This window comes from Girardinichthys multiradiatus, chromosome 10 (assembly GCF_021462225.1).
Source record: "Girardinichthys multiradiatus isolate DD_20200921_A chromosome 10, DD_fGirMul_XY1, whole genome shotgun sequence".
NCBI lineage: Eukaryota > Metazoa > Chordata > Actinopteri > Cyprinodontiformes > Goodeidae > Girardinichthys > Girardinichthys multiradiatus.
In genome coordinates this window covers 2,566,489-2,589,526 of record NC_061803.1, presented here as the reverse complement: position 1 = coordinate 2,589,526, position 23,038 = coordinate 2,566,489, and the positions used below count along the sequence as shown (strand labels likewise).

Sequence of the window (23,038 nt, the reverse complement as noted above, 5' to 3'; positions counted from 1 at the left end):
GCAAGAGGAAGCTGTCTGAAAGGGATGTTCGGGTGCTAACCCGGATTGTATCCAAAAAACATAAAACCACGACTGCCCAAATCACGGCAGAATTAAATGTGCACCTCAACTCTCCTGTTTCCACCAGAACTGTCCGTCAGGAGCTCCACAGGGTCAATATACACGGCCGGGCTACTATAGCCAAACCTTTGGTCACTCATACCAATGCCAAACGTTGGTTTCAATGGAGCAAGGAGCGCAAATCTTGGGCTGTGGACAATGTGAAACGTGTATTGTTCTCTGATGAGTCCACCTTTACTGTTTTCCCCACATCCAGGAGAGTTACGGTGTGGAGAAGCCCCAAAGAAGCGTACCACCCAGACTGTTGCATGCCCAGAGTGAAGCATGGGGGTGGATCAGTGATGGTTTGGGCTGCCATATCATGGCATTCCCATGGCCCAGTACTTGTGCTAGATGGGCACGTCACTGCCAAGGACTACCGAACCATTCTTGAGGACCATGTGGATCCAATGTTTCAAACATTGTATCCTGAAGGCGGTGCCGTGTATCAGGATGACAATGCACCAATACACACAGCAAGACTGGTGAAAGATTGGTTTGATGAACATGAAAGTGAAGTTGAACATCTCCTATGGCCTGCACAGTCACCAGATCTAAATATTATTGAGCCACTTTGGGGTGTTTTGGAGGAGCGAGTCAGGAAACGTTTTCCTCCACCAGTATCACGTAGTGACCTGGCCACTATCCTGCAAGAAGAATGGCTTAAAATCCCTCTGACCACTGTGCAGGACTTGTATATGTCATTCCCAAGACGAATTGATGCTGTATTGGCCGCAAAAGGAGGCCCTACACCATACTAATAAATTATTGTGGTCTAAAACCAGGTGTTTCAGTTTCATTGTCCAACCCCTGTAAATGAGGTGAACCAGTATTTGCTGTATTGTTCATGATGATGTCAGCAGCCTCAGCCTAAATGGTCATCTCCAACGCTCCCCGTCTGTGGAGAAGTTCTCTGGTGCTGCTATCTCCTCTCTAGCTTCTGAATGCAGCAGGAACCAGAGCTGCACACATTCCAGGCTGGTGCTGAAAGCAAAGTTTTATCATAATGATTTAAACATTTCTGAATCTAGTCTAAACTCTATCATCGGTTCATTTCTCTCCACTGATTACTGGGAGCACATTTGTTTTTTTTTTGACAACCAATCAGCTCTTAGATGACAGCGTCTCACCAAGCACACCTCCTCACTAAGATAGGAATCTTTGTCTTCAGAGTCGCTCTCAGTAGTGAACTGAATCATTCTGAAGTCCTTGCCATGAATTTTTAGGCTACGTTAGGAGCTTTGACAATCTTTGTTAATACGGGTCCTGATTATAACATCACAGCCATGGAAGGTCAGAGCCCATATTCACAAAGAATCCTAAGAATAAAAGTAGCTCCCAGTGGCGTCATTCTAAGAAAAATAAATATTTACAGACTGTAAAATTCTTTCAAAAATACATTTTTAAAAATTCAGCATTTTACTATGATCTCCCTCTTGTATAATGAGGATTAGATGTCAGCTACTTTTAGTCTTAGGATTCTTTGTGAATACGGGCCCAGGTGAGGGCATTGAGGCCAGTTAGAGTCCATCCAACTGCTGAGATTTATTATCGATATGACATCAAGTATAATATCCTACCAGGTATTGTGTACAAGCAGTCCTTAAATTCACTGTTGTTTTTTTACTGAGACAAGCTTTAAGGCATTTAACTCATTTTTGATCGGACTGAGGCCGGATCTTTGGGACGGCCATTCCAGAACCTTAATGTTGGTCTGCTTTATCCAGTTCAGAACCAGTTGTTACACATGTCTTGGATCATCCTGTTGAAACAACCATCTGATGGTTTGAGGTGAAGTTTAAAAAGGTTGTCCTCCGTTTTCATTATTCCACCTACTTTGTGTGTGAATTAGTACCTCTGGTAGTGGCAGTCCCACAGCATGCCACCGCCACCATCATGTTTGACAGCAGGTAAAGAATTCTTAGCTTTGAAAGCTTCACCTTGACCTGTCCAAACATTTTTCTTCTCATTGTGGCCAAACAGCTGAACCTCTTTCTTCTCTGACCATGAAATATTTCTCCAGGTTTTGATTCGTCCCATGTCGGAAGCTGCAAATGTCTGTGCTTAAAGGTAAATTGATTTTAGAGTAAAGTATGTGCTTATTTACTAATGAGACTTGAGCCTCGTAGGTTCCTGGTTTGTTCCTGATCTGTTTCCTCTCATCTCAGGGGGGACGTTTTGGGTCATAGGGTTGATGTTTGGGACACAGTTGAATGTTTTAACAGAACAAATCAACCAATTTAAATAAATGCTTCAAATCTGCCAAGAATGGAAGTCAGAGATCCAACTGGAAGCTTGTGGGAAGCTATAAAAAGTATGTAATTTGTCAGTAAATCATTATAAGATCTAAATTAATGACATATTCATGAGGAGTGGATGTAAAGTTCTGATAGGCACTGTAACTGAACGCTCAAATGAAGGATTTGACTGTTTTTAGCAAAAATAGATTATATGGATACAAATTCTTTTTGAGGATTCAGATTTTTTTTCATAAGAAAACTTTATTATTCCTGTAAAAATAAAAAATACAAACATGAGAAACCTTAGGTAGTCAAAGTTTTTTGGTTTTCAGGAAGCTTTAAGCTTCTTGGCAGGTCTCTGGTCAGAGTTGGGGTCAGAGGTCTGCTGCTGTGTGCCGCTGCCCTTTAGGCTAAGATTCTTCAGGAGAGGAAGCTGTTGCTTAGTGGCTGTGCTCATCGCCCACAAACACAACTCCAGCCTGTGGGGCGTCCAGTCCTGCTGTGGATCCACTGAGAACAAAAGGCACAGCCACAGCTCTTCATTTGGTCCAACAGATCAGGAAACCCTCAGATAAGATACGTTCAGGAGCCTGATGATCCACATGAGAAGGTGTCGTCACCTTACCTTTGTTTAGTTTTGCAGACTGTGCAGCCATTTTCTCCAGGTACTGAGCATAGTGCTTAGCTGTGTACTGAATGGGCTTAAGCCCTGGTATACTCTCCATTGCTTCATCAGACATGAATGCAGTCAGTTCTGGAGCTCCTGCTGCCAACACAGCTGGAACAAAATGGACAGTCAGCCTCAAACCAAGCTGTATGCCGGCATGAAGAGAATACAAACTAGTTTAGAAGAAAGCCTGCTAAAGCTGTCTGACTTTTCAGCAAGATTTTGTGAATTATTAAAAAATCAATCAGTCTTCTACGAGACTCCCCGGTATCACTGTGAAATATTGAGCTTGACCATGTGATTTACCGCTGCTATATTCATGCACAGAAAAAAAAATAGAGACCTGAGGCTGTGGCAGGGCCGACTCCTTTCAGGTTGCTGAGCTCTGCAATGGCAGCCTGTACGTCAGGGAGGAGGCTAAACGCCTTTATGCAGCATTTCTGAACCGTGTCCTCACTGTTGGAGGCCACCAGCTGCTGCAGCCTTGGCCTGAACTTCCCTCTCTGGAGAGACAAGCCCAAAAAAGAACCGTTAAAAGACAGATTATATGTGGACTACTCAACAGAGTGATTATTGTAGGAGTTGCCATTTGCAGAAGACACCAGGGGAGCCCTTACAGTGAGCTTCCACTCCATCAGTTTCACCAGCTCTGACAGGGTGAGGTGTTTGTCGGGTCGACTTGAAATCAGCGCAGGTAGCTCCTCCTGGTACCTGATCACAGACACGTACACTTCAGGGTCAGCTGGTTTAACTCGTACATTAAAGACAACATTAACTCAAAAACACACATAAAGGCATGAAGACCAACAATCAGGTGCCCTGGAGGGGACTTAAAACTGGTGAAACGCAACAAAGTTGCCCCAGAAACAAGCAAAACAATACCTACATCGTAGCAAAGAATAACCAAATTAAATGTGACTGTCTTGAACAGCAAGTACAGTGGCTTGGTTAGGTCCTAAAACAATATCCTAAGCTTTGAACATCTCCCAGAACTCCTTTCAATTCATCATCTGAACATGGAGAGAGGACTGGCCCACTGCAGACCAACAAAGACCTGGACCTCCACCTAAACTGACAGGTTGGACAAAACGAGCATTAGTCAGAGAAGCAGCCAAGAGGTCCATAGTAACTCTGGAGGAGCTGCAGAGATCCACAGCTCAAGTGGGAGAATCCAAAGGTCTTTGTTGGGGAAAAAGTTGTGAAAAGTCCTGCTTGCCACAAGCCATGAAGGAGACACGTGAGAGAAGATGCTCCAGTAGGACAAAACGCTATGCAACAGAAAAGTAACACCGTGAAACATGGTGGTGGCGGCATCATGCTGTGGGGGATGTTTTTTAGAGCAGGGACATGGATGCTGGTCAGGGCGGATGTATGGACGGTTGTTGCTTTAAAAAAAAAGGGAAACCCTGGAAGAAAACCTCTTAAAGGCTGCAGGAGACTGGCAGGCATATGTGTAGCTGTTCTGCCTTCTAGCAGAACAGCTACATATATGGAAATGGTTTGGACCAAAGAATATTCACGTCTTAAAACGGCCCAGTGTAAGCCCCGACTTACATCCAAATGGGAATCTGTGGCAGGACTGGAAAACTGATCCTGTCTGACTGAACCAGACCTATCAGTCCCTACATGTGGAAAGCTTGTAGAGACATTCCCAAAAAGACTTGCAGTTGTAACTGCAGCAAAATGGTTCAAATATAGTTTACAAGAAAACCCAATAAATTATTGGTTCTAACGTGACAAAATGTGAAAAAAAGTTAAGGGGTGTGAATACTTTTGCGAAGTACTGTAAAAATGTATTTTCAGACAGTGAGGCCTTCATGTGTGGAGGGAGCAAAAACAACACAAATTACCATTTGTCCAGATGTAGAAGCTTAGGTTTCTTGCCTTTGACCATGACCTCCACCACATCCCAGTACTTCTCATACACTCTCCTCCATGCGGCTGCTTCCTCACAGCCAAACAGAGCAGTCATGGCAGAGAGGTCCCAGCACCAACTAAAGAGCACAGGAGAAATGCTATTTGCTCACACTTGCACATAAAACACAATAAAAATAATGTAGTGATGTCTTTCAACTGAAATCATCTCAAAGCAGCGCAGAAAGCACCATGTTTACTTTATTTTCTGCAGGTTTTCAACTATCCTCGTCTTCTCGAGAAGGTGCAGGGAAGGGCGCCTCTCTGCGGAATTCCCGCGAGATCATAGCAAAATACTACTTCCGGTGTTGCAAGCAATTAGCAACAGCTTCACAACATAAGGTTTGAAATCGTATAATTTTTTACTGTTACTTATTACTGATGCACTTTTTGTGTGTTTTTAATCGCAGTTGTCTGATAGTTAACGCTTAAAGTCTCGTCCCGCCCTCCGTGTTTCCCGTGTGAAAATGTTCTGGGTTAACCGGCTAATGTTAGCATCCCATTGCGGGCTTGTTTATGGTGGAAGTGAGTTGAGCTGTTTTCTCTCCAGCTCACCAGCAGAACGAGGAGCTGGGAAGAACCAGACGGGTTTACCTTCACACATTTAGGAGCGGAGGATCAGGAAAACCTTATTAGGAGACGGACGCTTGGCGGCCCGGATGTTCTTCTTCTTGCACATGTTGCTCTAGGGATGATCTTCACCTGAGCACCGAGAGGCTGCTGATCAACCAGGTGATTGCAACATGTTCGAACACTGACCTGCTGGGTTTAAAACTGTTTCTAATGTAAAATATGCGCCAATAACAGTCCTCACACCCATGGTGAGGATTATACTTTTACATTTTGGTTAATTTTGCTTGAATTTGAACAATTGCAAGAAACTCCACAAGCTTTTTTTTAAACATTATTTGTAATAATATTGATTTGTGTAAGACAAAAGGAAACAGCATCTTTATGGACTGGTATGAGATTCTCACTTTGTATTAACTGAGTAAAAACATCATGGTTTCAAGGTATCATTGCATCATAAAATATAAAAACACGAAACTGTATTTATAATAATTCATCCATTGTGAATCAAATCAAAATGTCCAGTTTTTCACCAGATTTTTGTGTATTGAAGGCATGTGAAATGAGCTAGTTGTAACTTTACAGATTATATTTGCTCTACAAATATTTTTTGAACTCAAAGCCATATATAATACAATGTTTTCAGGAACTCGCTGTGCTGCGAGCATTTTGAAAGAAGAGGAAACATGATCCTTTAAAGTCAGATTTTGACAAAGTGAGCACAGTAACTTGTAGTAGTTGTTAGGTTTATTTAATCAAGGAGTGCACATAAGACAGTGTTATGTTACATGATAAAACAATGTAATCGTTTTTCTAGCCACATGCTAATTTGCAAACCCAGTCTATGGTTGGACCTTGTAAAAAAAATTTTAAATACATTTTAAATCAGTAATATAAACAATATAAAGCAAGGTATACAAAGTTTAGTTATTTACAGCTCAGCAATTAATTAAAAATGGATGCGGTTTTCTTGTATTCAAGAATCCCTAAAAGGTCTCCCAGAAGGTCAAAGGTGATATTCTGTGTCTAGTCAGTCTATGGTTCACCTTTGGCAATGTACTAAAACATTTTCTTGCATAAAGAGCCGTATATTTACAGTTAGATCTCTAAGTTCAACTTAAAGTATTCAGACATGAACTCAAATCTAAATCTTTAGGACAATTGTCTAATTTCATGATTGTATCTGATGGACTGTAAAGGCTAGTGTCTCATTATGTTATACAGGTCCTTCTCAAAATATTAGCATATTGTGATAAAGTTCATTATTTTCCATAATGTCATGATGAAAATTTAACATTCATATATTTTAGATTCATTGCACACTAACTGAAATATTTCAGGTCTTTTATTGTCTTAATACGGATGATTTTGGCATACAGCTCATGAAAACCCAAAATTCCTATCTCACAAAATTAGCATATTTCATCCGACCAATAAAAGAAAAGTGTTTTTAATACAAAAAACGTCAACCTTCAAATAATCATGTACAGTTATGCACTCAATACTTGGTCGGGAATCCTTTTGCAGAAATGACTGCTTCAATGCGGCGTGGCATGGAGGCAATCAGCCTGTGGCACTGCTGAGGTCTTATGGAGGCCCAGGATGCTTCGATAGCGGCCTTTAGCTCATCCAGAGTGTTGGGTCTTGAGTCTCTCAACGTTCTCTTCACAATATCCCACAGATTCTCTATGGGGTTCAGGTCAGGAGAGTTGGCAGGCCAATTGAGCACAGTGATACCATGGTCAGTAAACCATTTACCAGTGGTTTTGGCACTGTGAGCAGGTGCCAGGTCGTGCTGAAAAATGAAATCTTCATCTCCATAAAGCTTTTCAGCAGATGGAAGCATGAAGTGCTCCAAAATCTCCTGATAGCTAGCTGCATTGACCCTGCCCTTGATAAAACACAGTGGACCAACACCAGCAGCTGACACGGCACCCCAGACCATCACTGACTGTGGGTACTTGACACTGGACTTCTGGCATTTTGGCATTTCCTTCTCCCCAGTCTTCCTCCAGACTCTGGCACCTTGATTTCCGAATGACATGCAGAATTTGCTTTCATCCGAAAAAAGTACTTTGGACCACTGAGCAACAGTCCAGTGCTGCTTCTCTGTAGCCCAGGTCAGGCGCTTCTGCCGCTGTTTCTGGTTCAAAAGTGGCTTGACCTGGGGAATGCGGCACCTGTAGACCATTTCCTGCACACGCCTGTGCACGGTGGCTCTGGATGTTTCTACTCCAGACTCAGTCCACTGCTTCCGCAGGTCCCCCAAGGTCTGGAATCGGCCCTTCTCCACAATCTTCCTCAGTGTCTGGTCACCTCTTCTCATTCTGCAGCGTTTTCTGCCACACTTTTTCCTTCCCACAGACTTCCCACTGAGGTGCCTTGATACAGCACTCTGGGAACAGCCTATTCGTTCAGAAATGTCTTTCTGTGTCTTACCCTCTTGCTTGAGGGTGTCAATAGTGGCCTTCTGGACAGCAGTCAGGTCGGCAGTCTTACCCATGATTGGGGTTTTGAGTGATGAACCAGGCTGGGAGTTTTAAAGGCCTCAGGAATCTTTTGCAGGTGTTTAGAGTTAACTTGTTGATTCAGATGATTAGGTTCATAGCTCGTTTAGAGACCCTTTTAATGATATGCTAATTTTGTGAGATAGGAATTTTGGGTTTTCATGAGCTGTATGCCAAAATCATCCGTATTAAGACAATAAAAGACCTGAAATATTTCAGTTAGTGTGCAATGAATCTAAAATATATGAATGTTACATTTTCATCATGACATTATGGAAAATAATGAACTTTATCACAATATGCTAATATTTTGAGAAGGACCTGTATATGTAATTAGAGAAGTCTTTTTAAACTTTGCTGCATTAGTGTCCACAGTTGTTTCCTAGGAGCTTCTTTATTTTATTTATTAGAACACAGAAAAAGCCCCAGAATCTTAGGTGGTGTCATCATTCACAGGTTGCCTCTCATGGGAGCACATGAGGAGGACATTGTCCAGCTGCAGCGATTGATGAGGCCATCAGTTCTTCACAAAGTCAGTACTCCAGTGGATATACTTGATATGTTTATTCAGTGTTTTGTTACATTCTGCCCTTCTGTTTGCCCTCTCCAACCTAAGGGTAAGGCTCTTATGTTGATTACTTATCATAAGCGCCACCTGTGGGTGGAATATGTTACTCTCCTCTGTAACCCTTCTTTGTACACTGTAATATGAAATAGGAACATGGAGAAAATGTCACGGGTTACCACAGCTCTCGGCAGCAACAGCATCACCGGCCGGACAATGTTCTGCCACCTGGATGCTCCGGCCAACGCCATCAGCGTGTGTCGGGACGCCACGCAGGTGGTCGTTGCTGGACGCAACATCTTCAAGATATACGCCGTCGAGGAGGAGCAGTTTGTGGAGAAGCTGAATCTGCGCGTTGGCCGCAAACCATCCCTAAACTTCAGCTGCGCCGATGTCATGTGGCACCAGATGGAGGAGAACCTGCTGGCCACAGCCGCCACCAATGGGGCCGTGGTCACCTGGAATCTGGGCAAGCCTTCGCGCAACAAGCAGGACCAGCTGTTCACTGAGCACAAGCGCACCGTCAATAAAGTGTGCTTCCACCCCACAGAGGTCTACATGCTGCTGAGTGGATCACAGGATGGTTTCATGAAGTGCTTTGATCTGCGCAAAAAGGAGTCTGTTAATACTTTCTCAGGTAATCTAATCAGAATATTGATATACAGTATATATATATTTACATTACGAAGTAGGAACAGTAGAATAAGGGTTGAATATACCAATAAAGATTTTTTTATTAATTACTGAGAAGGGTATACATTTTTAACAAGCAATTTTTTAAATATAATGTAAAAAAATTAGTTTTATTTTATTTTAGGTCTCATTTCCTATCAGAAACATACTTTTTATTTGAATAGAAATTATTTTCAGTCCAAATCTGCCAGGAGTTATGAATAATTTTGGGCCTAACTGTCCCTTACAGTAAACTTAATCTGTTGGTTAATTAAACTCTAAAAAGTGGCTCAAGATTCATGCTGTTGGTTTATAGTTTTGATGCATTTAATGAACAAATGAATGTTCTGCCGATCAAGAGAAAATTGGCCAATTTATTGGTGCATCTCTACTCATAACGGATCTTTCTTCAATTTAAGCTCTGGAAACTGGAAATAGTCTCGAAGAAAACTGTAATATCCATCTTTTTCTCAAGAACATCCATTTATTTTTTGTGCTCCAATATAAATTAAGTTCAATTAAATAATAAAAAAAGGAAAATAAATGTTCTGTCTAAAATGATCCATGTTTCATCAAAGAGTTGTTGTAGATGGTGATGCTGAGGACACAAAGGATCTCCTGTAGCCGTTAGTAGCAGATCTGAAGACGTTCTGTTGTTGAATGACAGTCTGAGGAAGAGGAGGCTTCCATCATGTTCTCCAGTTTATGGGAGAATCCATCTTTGCATCATCATGGCTAAAGGCTCCAGAGCAGTCCCCAGAACAGAACCAGTCTTTTGAAGTCCACGGCGATAGATGAAGTTTTCAGAGAAAACTTTTAGTGGCAACAAAATCAAAGCTGTGAAATTCAACCCACTGAACCAGCCTGTTCCTTATTTTATTTCCTTCTCATGTAGGTCAGTCAGAGAGCGTTCGGGACGTCCAGTTCAGCATGAAGGATTATTTTACATTTGCTGCTTCCTTTGAAAATGGAAACGTCCAGCTGTGGGACATCAGACGACCGGATCGGTACGAGAGGATGTTCACAGCTCATACTGGTCCAGTGTTCTGCTGTGACTGGCACCCTGACGACAGGTAAAACAAGCCAGCGTTGGGTATTCAGACCTCCTGAACCAGTTTCTCTGTGTCTGCATGACTCCACAGCATGATGCTGCCACCACCATGTTTTATTGTGGGGGATTATGTTTTTACTGTTGATTTTTAATATTTTTTTTGTATGTTATGGAAACCATTCATTGTATCTTCTTGTTTGCGTCTCAGGGGTTGGCTGGCCACAGGAGGTAGAGACAAGATGGTGAAGGTGTGGGACATGACCACAAACAGAGCCAAGGAGGTGTACTGCGTCCAGACCATCGCATCGGTGGCTCGCGTTAAATGGCGCCCAGAGAGGAAGTTTCACCTGGCCACCTGCTCCATGATGGTGGACCACAACATCTACGTGTGGGATATCCGCAGACCTTTCATCCCCTTTGCCACCTTTGAGGAACACAAAGATGTGACCACTGGGATTGTGTGGCGCCACCAGCATGACCCTCACTATCTGCTCTCTGGCTCCAAAGACAGCACCCTCTACCAGCACATGTTTAAAGACGCCACACGTCCCGTGGACAAGGCCAACCCAGAGGGTCTGTGCTTCGGACTGATGGGCGACTTGGCCTTCGCGGTCAATGAGAGTCTGATCAGCAGCGACGCCAGCAGGAAGCCCTACCCTGGAGGGGACCGCCGCTACCCCTTCTTTTCCTTTAAGAAGCCCAACCCGACAGAGCAGTTTGCCCATGTGTCCAGCGCTCTGAGTGTCTTTGAGACGGACTTGGACAGTAATCGCATGGACTGGTTTGTAAAGACAGCACAACTCTACCTCCTCAGTGGAAAGCCGTTTACAGAGCTGTGTGATCATAATGCCAAGGTGGCCCGGGAGCTCAAAAGACCCCAGGTAAGACGGATCAGTACCAGCTGACCTAAGTATGCAGTGGGGCATGTTTCCCCTTCCTCTATTTTTATCCAGTTAAACCTGCTGTTTCTGTTCAGGTTCAGTTCTGTTTATTGTATAAACATTTATGTAAAAAAATACATTTTGGGTCAAATACAATGCTTCTTTTTCTGCTTATTGACCAAAGACTTTAAGTTCCTTTAGAAAAATGAAACTTTGTTTACTTGAAAGGTTTCTACAACATGGACCATGCTGAGGATCATGTTTTCTGACCCAGCAACCGGTCCAAACCATAACCTCAGTAAACTTGGCAGCTTGCCGCTAATGAACAGGTGATCGAGTGACCAATCACGACGCTTTAAGTCATTTCAAAAGTAAACCTGAATGATTAAGTGTTATCTGCCTTCAGTTTCAGCATGAAAGAAATGGGTCCAGAAGGCAGACTGGAGCGCTGCAAAGGCGAAAGCCGGCAAGAAAACATCCACCTGGAGCCGGGGAATTCACACATCAGCAATAATAACGAAGGTCCTTGTTTCTAACTTCTAAAGGCCGATCCAGGGATTCAAACAGTCTTTCTGTCTTTGTTTTCTTCAGCCAGTCTTGATTTGAATCCGTTTCATTTGATCCCACTTCATTTCCAGAAAATGAGGAGACGGAGGGCAGTGATGGTGCCACGGAGTACATGTTTGGTGATGCTGAGTTGGATGACGATGACCTCTACACGATGGAGCATGACAACCAAACCGGTCAGTCAACAAGGAAACAATGGTTCTGTCCAAATACCCACACTACACCCATCTATGAAGTATGTACTTTGTACAAGTGCATGTAGGGGTTGAAGTGCGCAGGTTATAAGCTGTAAAATTGGAGAATTGGGACAGTATGAGTTACGTCATCAACTTGCACCTCTGCACCGTAACTGCAACATCAAAAAGGGCGGGAACCAGCGCTGTTTTCACAGTCATGCTGCTAAAAAAAACTATTTAAAACTGCAATAAGCAAATTGTTATGAGGAGAAGAAAGTGCAGGAAGCGAAGGAGGCTTATACACCAGACTCTCGCTGCGCCAGTGTTTGTTTGAAAGGTAACTTCAGTGTTATACTGACTGCCCAGACTCACTCTGAACCCACTGGTATCTAACAATGTTGAGTCTGGAAAACCAGTAAAAAATATATATTTGTCGGCTTGCTGTCTAAAGTTTACGCAGTTCTTATTATTCTGATTTGATGGTTGATTACATTGACTGTTGTGATTGGTTTTTGCTCAGAACGTCATCTGCAGCAGTGAATTGTGGGTAATATACTTCGGCAAAGTCCATTTAGATGTGGGCTTCGCCAAAGTGTGGATTGAGGGTGCAAAGAGGGCGGGGCTAAGGACCACTCTGGAGAATTGGGTCACACTACGCACTCGAACCCATCAACGGGAACGCGCAATTCAGGGACACAAGGGTGGAAGTCTGAGTATTGAGACAGGGCCCAGCAGTTTAGCCACTTCAGGTTGTAATCTTGTCTGCTTCTTCTACAGTTGCAGAGGAGCAGGTGTACACACTGCCCCCGGAGGCCTTCCAGCTGCGCCACGAGATCATAGACAACCCGTCTGCCCCGGAGCATCTTCAGCAGGACAAGGCCGACTCTCCGCACGTCAGCGGCAACGAGGCGGAGGTCACCTGCTTGACGCCCATCGAGTCGTTCTCGCTTATCTCCATCTCTCAGCCGCTGTACAGCCCACATTTACACGGCAGCTTCTTCTGCCCCATCGTGCGGGAGATGCTGAACCACTACGCCGAGCAGGGGGATGTGCAGATGGCCGTGTCCGTGCTCATCGTGTTGGGAGAGAGGATTCGCAAGGAGATCGACGACCTCAGTCAGGTCAGAGAACATTCTGACATCTGCAGCATTTATATTTGAGACATTTTGTGAAGTGAATTGTGATTTATTGTATTGGTAATAAATCTTTGTCCTTTATCAAAGAATAAAAAAATGTCACTGTAAATTTGAACACAGGAGCACTGGTACATGTCCTACATAGACCTGCTGCAACGATTCGAGCTGTGGAACGTGTCCAACGAGGTCATCAAGCTGAGTACCTGCGCCGCCATCACCTGCCTAAACCAGACCTCCACAACTCTGCACATCAACTGCAGCAACTGCAAGCGGCCAATGAGCAACAAGGGATGGATCTGTGACAGGTACAAAAGCTGACTCACCGTTTGGTGTTGCAGAGCAACACGTGCATATTTTCATCTCCTGCAGGTTAAATTTCATTTCTTCCCTCGTAAAGTGTTTTGCTTTTCCTAAACTACTCACTTCTGTTTTGCATCTCATGAGAAGTTATTTCCACTATTTGAAGCCACAGATGTCAGATACACTAAATAGAACATGCAATCAGACGGTGAAAAAACACCAACCACACCACTGACGTTGCTTCTCTGCTTCAGTTAAACTACCCACAATCCTGTGCTGAGATACCAAGTAACCAAAAATCTGAACTTCTTTAACATTTTGTGCCGCTAGTCGTCTGAATCAAAGCAGTCATACAGGACTTGGGCGTGAGAAAGAAGGGGGAAGACATGCATCAACCCTGGATGGCTTCATCGAGGACCAGCTTCTGCCTAATGGGTGTCTGCTCCAACTCGACACCATCCATCGCCCCATAATCTGAATCCTTTAAGAAAAAAGTTCCTCTTAAATTGATTCATACATCATTAATCTTCAAATTGAAACATCTAAGCTTGTATTTCTGTCAAACTTCCTGATCAGTTTGGTTTTACAGGCTCGACGATATCCTGGTAATTATTTTGCCTACCGATCTGCGTATCGGTGTATGAATGTGTGAACGTTAGTGAGTGCGATTGGGTGAATGTAAATCGCTTTGGTCTGTATGACTGGAAAGGCGCCATATAAGTTCAGTCCATTTACCATTTCATGATTTATTGAACATACCAATAATAAAACCCAACTAGGTACATTTTTTTTGTACTCAGGTATGGGAAAATTATGGGATGTTGACCAGGACATTTAAAGGGAATGCTGGATAAAATCATTTGGATTAAAGCCAGTCGACCACTTGAAGGGAAGATGCTGCAGATTTGTACTTCATATATTTTAAGTTTTTCTTTAACCCTAAAACTAGAAATAAATTGCTGGTTCTTTAAAAATGTTAACAAATTTCCTACAGCAGATATTTATCAGAAATCAAGTAACATTAGCAGCTCTAAACGAGTTTTATTTACCATTTACCTGGCCTGAGGGCAGAAAAGACTGTTTGCATGTAAAGGTTGCAGACCCCTGGTCTGGTCTAGTGAAAGGAGCTCTGACCTGCAACACATTTCTCTCCTCCAGGTGTCGCCAGTGTGCCAGTGCTTGTGCAGTGTGCCACCATGTGGTGAAGGGGCTCTTTGTGTGGTGTCAAGGCTGTAGCCATGGTGGACACCTGGAGCACATCATGACCTGGCTTAAGAACAACTCTCACTGCCCTGCTGGATGTGGTCACCTGTGCGAGTACACGTGAGCTGAGGTCAGATCACGGATCCAGTCCTCCACAGGAGGGGCAAAATCCTGGTGCCTCAGAGCGCTCACAGACACTCAGGATCTCCTCAACCTTCTGTGGCCTCAAACCCTGACGTCAAATCAGACCATGGTTCTACAGAGGTTTCTGTCCTGGACCAGCATGTAGGACCAGGTTTAAATCCCACATGACTTTCGATTTTCAATGTGACTCTGGTGGTTTCATATAAGCAGAATGTAAACCAGCCATGGTTTTAAACCCTTCTATAAAAGGTTTTATCCTGAGTGAATTACAAACATTTTACGTATTAACACTTCTGATAGATAATGTAACGTTCAATTAAAACGAGAAATGTGGCTCTCCTCTCCGTTTGAGCAATGCATTAAAACACTTAAGTTGTTCTGGTCCAAAAGCCTGTTTGTTCCCTACAAGCTTCACCTCCATGCTGCTACAAGCGAACTCCATGTATTAGTTCAAGGAAAACCACCTTTCACATCTCAGCTGCCAGAACGTCTGGTCCAACTGTCTCCGCAGAACCAAGAGAATCTTCATGCTTTGCACATAGAAACACTCTGTCAGCTTGGATGGAGACTGCCTTTGACTAGGCCATTCCATTAATGATCATGCTTTGATTCATTATGATTCATCTCCAGTTCAAAAGGAGGGGCTCATCCAGGGCCCCGTTGATGCAAGAACCACCACTGACCCCCGATTCGGGTTTCCTTCCAGGATTGTATTGAGCTCCATCCATATTCCCTGTCCCAGCTGAAGAACACCCCGTAGCATGATGGTACCACCAAGTTTCACAGTGGATCCATAAAATACATTAAAATGGTGAAATGAAAAGACAGTCTAAGGGACATTTGGCCCTGGGGTACAACGTAACATCCTCTATCAATTTAAAACAGGAAAATGTGAGAACATTGAAGCTTCAACTGAAAAAGATTTAATTTCAATTATAAACATGCAGAGCGGCATTTTAAAAAACCTAGAAACGGTTCACATTAAAATATTCACAAACCACAAGGGGGCGCCACTGGGAATCTGATCAGAAATTTGAGTTTTAGGTAAAGAAAAAAACTCAAATTGCGTTAATTTGATAAACATTAATTGAAAAATTCATTTAGCATCAGCAGGAAATTCATTCAAACTATGAAGACACTTGAAATTGCATTTTAGGAGTAGCTCTCCAGGACGCATTTTCCGTTCTCCGTTTCCATCTGAGGACACCGGTAGGATTACGTCCCAATATTACAGCCCTTGACCCATCATCTCTCCCCCGTCCTCCTCCTTTTCTTCTTCGTAACCACAGGAGTTCAACACACACCAACACATTGTGTGAGGGTCATGAACCCTTCATGTCTGCTCGTCATCTCTGCAGCAGCGGTGTTGCTCCTGCCCACACCTGGCGAGCTCAGGTCCTTCAGCCAATCACAGGAGAGCAACAAGTCTGCTCAAGTCGCTGTGGCGCTTTCCTCCAGCAGGGCTGACCTTTCCTTCTGGCCTTCTTGCTTCAGAGAGATTGTTCAGGGTGGTTGGATCACCCTCCGTCAAATATTTGCAGTAACCTCTGGAGAAATACAGCAGAGAAAAACTTGGTTCAGTTAATTTAGGGTGAAGGGGAGGAGATCTGTATGCCAAAGGAGTGGTTCTTACCATTGAAGGAAAGGCTAGGGGTTTTCCCAGCTGTCTGAGACTTTTTCAGGAGCACTCAGCCGCCTCAGACTCTGAAGCAGGGTTTCCAGAGTCTCTGCTGTGATGACAGATCAATCAAACGTCTGAATTAAGATGTCAGAGGGAATCAAAAACATTTAAATCTGTGCTTTCAACTTAGTGTACCCATTTTATCTTGATAGGACTCCAGCTTCTTCATAAGCTCCACCATAGTGGAACATCTGAACCCCTCTAGAGTTACAAGAAAAAGAAGAACAGTCACTTCCCTTTAATGAAACTACATCAAAACTCACCTTTATCACCAGAATCATTTTTTACCTTTATCTCCCAGGCCTGGGTAAGAACCGCTTTTCCCATCTGTCATGAAGCAGGACAACAGTTCGGCCCGACAGCCCCTCTCCTTCGTCAGTGTGGCGCTCATGTCCTGGGCCAGCCTGTGGTTCTCAACCAGCTCAGAGTGGACCTTCTTCCAAGCCATTTTGTCCTCCATCAGGCATCCCTCCATCACCGTCCTCAGCTCCTTCTCCTGAGACACCTGACTCTCCAGGCTCTCTATTTCCTCGCAGCGCTACACGGGTTGAGTTGGACAGACATGAAGAAGAAGCTCAGCTGAATCAGAGATGAAGGTCAGAGGTTTACATCCCACCGCGTTTTTAAAGCTGTTCATGATTTATTGGAGCTGCTCTTTCTGGGAGAAATAATTACACAACAAATAATTTATTTTATTAAACAAGAGTTTGAATTTATTGTGGATTTTCTTTCATCCACACAGGGTCAAAATGATTCTGGATCTTTGACAGATCTGCTCGGCAGAATTCATCTGAACCCACTTTTTAAGCATAGCTCACAAATGTTTGGTACAGTTAAGGCCAGGGCTTCCCAGAAGTTTAAAGTTAGCCCGCTTTGTTTGATCCAAAACCAGTTCTGATGTGAGTTTGGGATTGTCGTCTGGTGGGATGGAGTCTTGCTGCATTCCCACACCTCACACAGACGATGGTGGCAAAGATCCTGAAGGTCAGAGAAAGTTGGACGCATGAATGAATCATCACCTCCGCTTGGTTTTAGAATAGCCAAAAGTCAAGGTGAGGCTTTCAGACCTAAGACCACTGTACCAACTGTCAAGCATGGTGGTGGCAGCATCATCCTGCGATTCCAGGAGCACCCCTCATCTGGTCCTTATATACTGCCCAAAGCAGACGGAAAAATAAAGAAGGAACACTTTCAAATCCTTCCAACTTCATCTCAAGCAAACAGCTAGATTGTTCACACCTGGACAGAACTACTTGTTCCTGCAGGTCAATGATCCCAAACAGGGTTTTAGGAAGAATACAGGAAACCAACACTGATCTTTGAAAACTCTCACCACAATTACTTCAGAAATATAAGGACTATAACTCGGGTTCATGCAAGGAAACTGATTACATGAGCTGTACCTGTTCTGCTGAAAGCTGTCAGATGTTCAGCCAAAATTATACCAGAAGCTTGTTGATGGCTACAAAAAGCATGTGGTTTCACCTTTAAGTAGGGATGTATGTATTTATTTAAGTTTGTATGTATAATTCTGACTCTGGATTAGAGAAAAGCCAAGAATACTTCAAAACTGTTCTTGTTTTTTTACAATTCATTAAAGATTTGTGTGTTATTATAATTCCACTGTGAAAAACACTGGTTAAAATGGTTAATTGAAGGCCCAGAACCATGAAATAAATATAACCTGAACCAGTACAGGGATCTGCTTCAAGCACCTTGTGGAGCTGGATGGCCATTTCCTGCATCTCAGCTTCCAGCTGGTCGGCGTAGGCTTGTTCCAGAGCATTGCTGGGTGGCAGAGCGCTGCTGTGCCATCTTGCAATAGCTGAGGTCATCTTACGTTTGGGACCAAACAAGCTGGAAGACATGAAGCCGTTCAGAACCGCCTGATGGCGCAGACAAAGCAGGCACTGGGATCGGAATGATAAAGGTCCTCACCTGATACCTATTTCCTTCAGATCATTCTCTGTCAGTGTGAGAAATATCCGCAAGTCGATGTCTTGTTCTTCCAGTAACGGGAGGTATTTAGAGAAACCAATTTGCTCCAGGAATTCTGCCAGATCCTGCTGGGAAAACAGGCTTGAGGGCCGAGGCACTAAAACCTGACCCGACTCAAACTGTAAAATGAAGCATAACCCAAAACCAGACCTTTGGACCCGTGTATGAAGGTGGAGGACCACCGTGTGTGTGTTTGCCACAGTTTCCCTTCCTGCTGGAGAGAGCTGCTTCGTTGTTTCCATGCCGCGTCTTGCCTTTAGAGTGATGACCCTTATTCAGCCGACGAGAGCTGCTCTTCTGGCACTGGTCGGAGTCCTGGTGGAGAAAAGGTGCATCAGCACATAAGAAGATAAAGTAAACCCAAGTCGAAGCAAACCAAGATGAGTTCACCTCGTTGCTCTCCACAGATCCTTCCCAGTTGAGTCCGATCACATGAGGAAGGCCTTCGCTGCTGCTACTGCTGCTCCTCATGGTGGGCATGTCGCTCTCAAAGAACGGGCTGTCATCTTCAAAAACATCACACAAGCAATTCATCAACAGACCAATCAAAGATCCCCAGAAAGTGAGTTCTTTCCTCACCTCTGCTGCTGTGGCTCTGACCGTCCAGCTCGTTGATTGGTGACGTCACGTCCCGGTAGCAGATGTTCTCACTCTGCTCACCAGCATCAGGATACGTTGTGTATCCTGGCAGCACAGCAGGAGACTCTGCAAGGACAGAGGAACACAGCTGATGGAAACAAAGATGGTCTCTGATCAAAGTTTTATCGCTTTCTAACATGATGTCGGTCAGGAGTGAAGAACTGCAGCGTTTAGGGAATTAAATGGTGCCAACGAGATCACTTGAAAACTTGAGCCATCTAACAGTTGGCGGAGCAGATACACTAACTTGCAAACGTATTCGCTTTATAAACCAGCAGGAAGCATTGGATTATAGTGGAGGGGAAGAAAACGGACACGATTCACTCAAACAGTGGTTCCTGGAGCTGCACAGTATTCAGCTCCTCTGAGGAAACATTTTGTGGAACCACCTTGTTCAGTTGGAGGTGCAGGTCTTTCGGGGTATTTCTCTACATGCTTTGCACAACTACAGACTGACAAGGTTCAGTCAGATTGGGTGGTGGAGTGCCTGTAAACATCTCCAAACCACCCATTGTATCTCTGGCTGGATGTTCAAGGTGGTTCTCCTGCTGGAAGATGAATTTTCACCCCAGTCTCAGGTCTTCTGCAGCCTCTGGCAGGTTTTCTTCCAGGATTGTCCTGGATTTGGCTCCATCCATCCTCCCATCAACTCTGACCAGCTTTCATGTCCCTGCTGAAGAAAAGCATTCCCACAGCCTGATGCTGCCACCACTATGGTAGCGATTCAGGATGAAGTGCAGTGTTCGTTTTCCCTCACCTGCGGCCAAAATGTTTCACTTCAGTCTCATCTGACCACATGTTTGCTGTGTCTCCAACAGGCTTTCTTCTTGTCATTATCCCATAAAAGTCCACATAGGTCAACAAATTCTCCCCCCTGAGCCGTGGATCCCTGCAGCTCAGGGTTACCTGATTAACGTTCTCACTCAGCCTGCTGTACATTTAGGCGAACTTCCATGTCTTGGTAGGTCAGCGGCTGGTCCATCCTCTCTCCATGTTCAGATGTTGGACTGAACAGACCCTGGGAGATGTTCAAAGCTTGGGATATTGTTGTAGACACTAAGAGAAAGCCATTCATCGTGTTCCTTCCTCTCCATAAAGATGCACTACTTAGTGTTGGTCCTCCACATAAAATCCAAATAAAAACAGGTCTCTGGTTGTTAAAGGACAAGATGTGGAAATGTTTCAGTGACCCACCACACTGTTTGCTTTTGCCTCCAACTCGGAACTTGGCAATGGCCTGAGGCCCATCGTGGATGCTGACGCCTTTAACTCGGCTTCGACTGGGCCGGATCCTCGGTGGCGAGCTGTCCGAGTCCTCCGAGGAGCTCAGGTCTTCATAGTGTCCTGACGAGTTCAAACACAGAAAATAAAGAAATTAGGACACAAAAAAAACTTAAAATCTACAAGTTCTTTAAGATAAAGAAATCTAACAGCATGTAAGTAAACACCTGGTTTTATTTGTGGAGAACGTGCGTCAATGAGGCTGACGATCTTCATGTAGCCGTACATCATGGCGAGGGCGCGAGCCGTCTCTCCTTTAGCATCGCGCTCGCTGACCTTTACCTTCTGTAAATGAGTCAAGGAGAAAAGATCTTTCCATCAGTGTTTAAATTACTTCACCCACCTGAAGCACAGCAGCAAGGAGCTTGTTCATGGTCACCACTCACATGATCAAGCAGGTACTGAACAATGATTTCATGTCCAGAAGCAGCAGCCTCCATCAGAGGAGTGAAACCGGACCCAGGCTCCCTGCAAGATGAGGGAAAAAAGTTTAAAAATATCTCAGGCAGATTATTGCAGATGTGGTTATGCAGATATGTTAAACACACTAACCTGACGTTAGCATCGGCGTTGTTATCAAGCAGGAACCTAACCATCTGTTGATGGCCTGTGCTGGTGCAGTGAAACAGAGCGGTCCAGCCTCTAGAATCCCTAAGCTCCAGCTCTGCTCCTTGCTTGAGTAAAAAAAGAAACATTCAGCGCGAGAACCGGTTTAATAGTTATAATCAAACAAAACAACCATGCAAACCCTTAACCAAGGCCTCCAACTGCTTCAAATCCATTTTACACCAGGAGCAACTCATCATGTTGCTGTGGCCAACACCACTACCTGCTGCACCTTTACTCACAACTACAGAACATGGGATTCCTGCATGGTTTTCATTTTAAAGTTCCAGTTTTCTACAATCATATTTCCTAAACACTTGTTTAACCTCAACATGAAATTATGGCAGGTGTTTCAATTGATGGATTGAAGCAACTTTTAGACAAAACCGAGTCTGGAAATACCTATTTGTACCTTGAAAGTACTTGGATCATATTTCATAGTTTCTTATACCTCATTAGAGAGTAGATGTTGTACCTGCAGCAGGAAGTAGGCTATACTTTCATTTCCACAGCTTGCTGCCAGCATCAGCGGGGTGAGACCTTTGGGTGTGGTTGCATTCACATTCACTCCAGCCTCCAGCAGCAGATTTGCAATGTTGTCATGACCAATGTAAGCGGCATACATAAGCGGGGTCCATCCTCCGATGTTCTTCCCATCCAGGTCCACCTCACGCCTGAAAACACATTCTAGTCAGCTGTGGAGGAGCATCAGGGTAATCGTGTTTTACTAGTCAAAAGATGCTTACTTTTTAATGTTCTCTGCAACCACGTCATACTGGCCGATGGAGCAGGCTGTGTGGAGGTCCAGAGGGACGTCCAGTTCCTCGGGTCGCAGCAGGGACTCCCCCAGCCAGAGGGAGAGGCTGGCCCCCAGCTGCTCCGACTCACTGGCCTCATCACTTAGTTCGGACATTTCCCCTCCGCGCTCCTGAAAGCAAACAAACCGCCAGAAAAAGGCTTGAAACGACACAGTTCTGGACTCAGAACCAGTTCTGGATTCAGAATCAGTCAGGTTGTAGGACAGGAGGAACCAAACAAGCTGCTGCTCAGTTTCTTAGCGAGCTTAGCTTAGCGGAGGAAACCGTCATCTCTACGCCGTAAAACTACACCTGTGGTTCCCCCGACGAGCCACACATGTGAGGCAGGATTTAACGACGTTTAAATATAAAAGCTTCAAACTTACAGCCAGCAGGCGATTTATTTCAACAGCAGCTCAAACTTTGTTTAATGTCTGCTTCACTCAACTGTGCTCGTGTAGAAACACAACCCGCCTCTTCCGGTTTCCGAAACAGAAACGTTTTTAACAAAGACAAATCTGCTTAATATTATCCCATGCGTGTTTTTTTTCTGTCATTCTTGAAAAAAAATGTAACAAACTTAAATAAAGACGCCTCATTAGTTTGGAGAGTCCTTAGCTGTGTACAGTTTCATATTAAAGATTTGTCTTTACCTCCAGCTTTAGGGTTGTAGTGGGAAGGGGGTATATTTACAAATCAAATTTGATGTAAAATTATTATTAATAGCATGTTTATGCCATACTTGTCACAAGAGGTAAAAAAAAAAAAAATTGTCCTAAATGAATAATATAATTGAAAATATTGTCATATTTGGGGATTTTGTCATTATGCTTTTATTTAGATTTTGTTATATTTGAATACTTTAGCTATGTTCAGGATCACAGTTCATTTTTACACAGACCTTTACTGTCTACAGGGTTTTTCTTTTTTACGTTGAAGTGTTGCATATACCTGACTGGTAAGGTTGTTCTGAACCTTCATGGAACCCTTAGGTTACATTGTGGAAATTGTAGGGAATCTTTATGGAATTATATGCGAAGGTTTTTTCAAAGGTAAAATTTTTCAGATTATAGTTTACATGTATGGAACCTTTAAAGAGGTTCTGGGAAGGTTTTAGTTTAGGAGGGTCTTTTAAGGCTATAAAATGTCCTTAAGGAAACACTGCCTAAAGGTTATATGAAGGTTCTCTAAACGTCACTTTGTGACGTTTACAATTCACTTTCAGGGAAACTTTAGGGAGTTGTATACATTCCTAAGGATCCATTATAAAAGCGGCACTTGACCTTCAAGGTACTTTTAGGGAATGTTCCATGAAGGTTTTCTGATGGTTCTTTAAATGTTACC

General features: G+C 43.7%; 3 protein-coding genes across 7 annotated transcripts; 1 reads left to right on the top strand and 2 right to left on the bottom strand.

Moving 5' to 3' along the window:
* Positions 1–2,580: 2,580 nt before the first annotated feature.
* On the bottom strand, positions 2,581–5,649 carry zgc:112496 (uncharacterized protein LOC541336 homolog). 3 transcript variants are annotated; one of them, XM_047376625.1, is made up of 6 exons: positions 5,515–5,649; positions 4,857–5,000; positions 3,624–3,717; positions 3,350–3,509; positions 2,965–3,117; positions 2,581–2,849 (listed from the first exon to the last, which is right to left on the bottom strand). In XM_047376625.1, the coding sequence occupies exons 2-6, from the start codon at positions 4,976–4,978 to the stop codon at positions 2,668–2,670; spliced, it is 711 nt and encodes a 236-aa protein (XP_047232581.1). In that variant the 5' UTR covers positions 4,979–5,000; positions 5,515–5,649; the 3' UTR covers positions 2,581–2,667. The 3 variants fall into 3 exon arrangements, with proteins under 3 accessions (XP_047232581.1, XP_047232582.1, XP_047232579.1); XM_047376626.1 differs by having other exon boundaries at positions 5,476–5,604; XM_047376623.1 differs by lacking the exon at positions 5,515–5,649 and adding an exon at positions 5,121–5,260.
* On the top strand, positions 5,516–15,069 carry wdr24 (WD repeat domain 24). Of its 3 annotated transcripts, none has more exons than XM_047376620.1 (11): positions 5,516–5,652; positions 8,454–8,529; positions 8,715–9,199; positions 10,130–10,307; positions 10,494–11,166; positions 11,395–11,495; positions 11,579–11,688; positions 11,805–11,909; positions 12,687–13,030; positions 13,166–13,350; positions 14,504–15,069. In XM_047376620.1, the coding sequence occupies exons 3-11, from the start codon at positions 8,719–8,721 to the stop codon at positions 14,670–14,672; spliced, it is 2,346 nt and encodes a 781-aa protein (XP_047232576.1). In that variant the 5' UTR covers positions 5,516–5,652; positions 8,454–8,529; positions 8,715–8,718; the 3' UTR covers positions 14,673–15,069. The 3 variants fall into 3 exon arrangements, with proteins under 3 accessions (XP_047232576.1, XP_047232574.1, XP_047232575.1); XM_047376618.1 differs by having other exon boundaries at positions 11,573–11,688; XM_047376619.1 differs by having other exon boundaries at positions 8,454–8,614; positions 11,573–11,688.
* Positions 15,070–15,592: 523 nt separating this feature from the next.
* On the bottom strand, positions 15,593–22,187 carry anks3 (ankyrin repeat and sterile alpha motif domain containing 3). Its single transcript, XM_047376621.1, has 16 exons — positions 22,081–22,187; positions 21,644–21,825; positions 21,373–21,571; positions 20,844–20,965; positions 20,678–20,759; positions 20,459–20,576; positions 20,205–20,354; positions 18,951–19,076; positions 18,762–18,877; positions 18,522–18,686; positions 18,312–18,436; positions 18,089–18,230; positions 16,662–16,911; positions 16,509–16,574; positions 16,326–16,422; positions 15,593–16,239 (listed from the first exon to the last, which is right to left on the bottom strand). Exons 2-15 carry the CDS (start codon positions 21,808–21,810, stop codon positions 16,340–16,342), a joined length of 1,911 nt encoding a protein of 636 aa, XP_047232577.1. The 5' UTR covers positions 21,811–21,825; positions 22,081–22,187; the 3' UTR covers positions 15,593–16,239; positions 16,326–16,339.
* Positions 22,188–23,038: the final 851 nt, after the last annotated feature.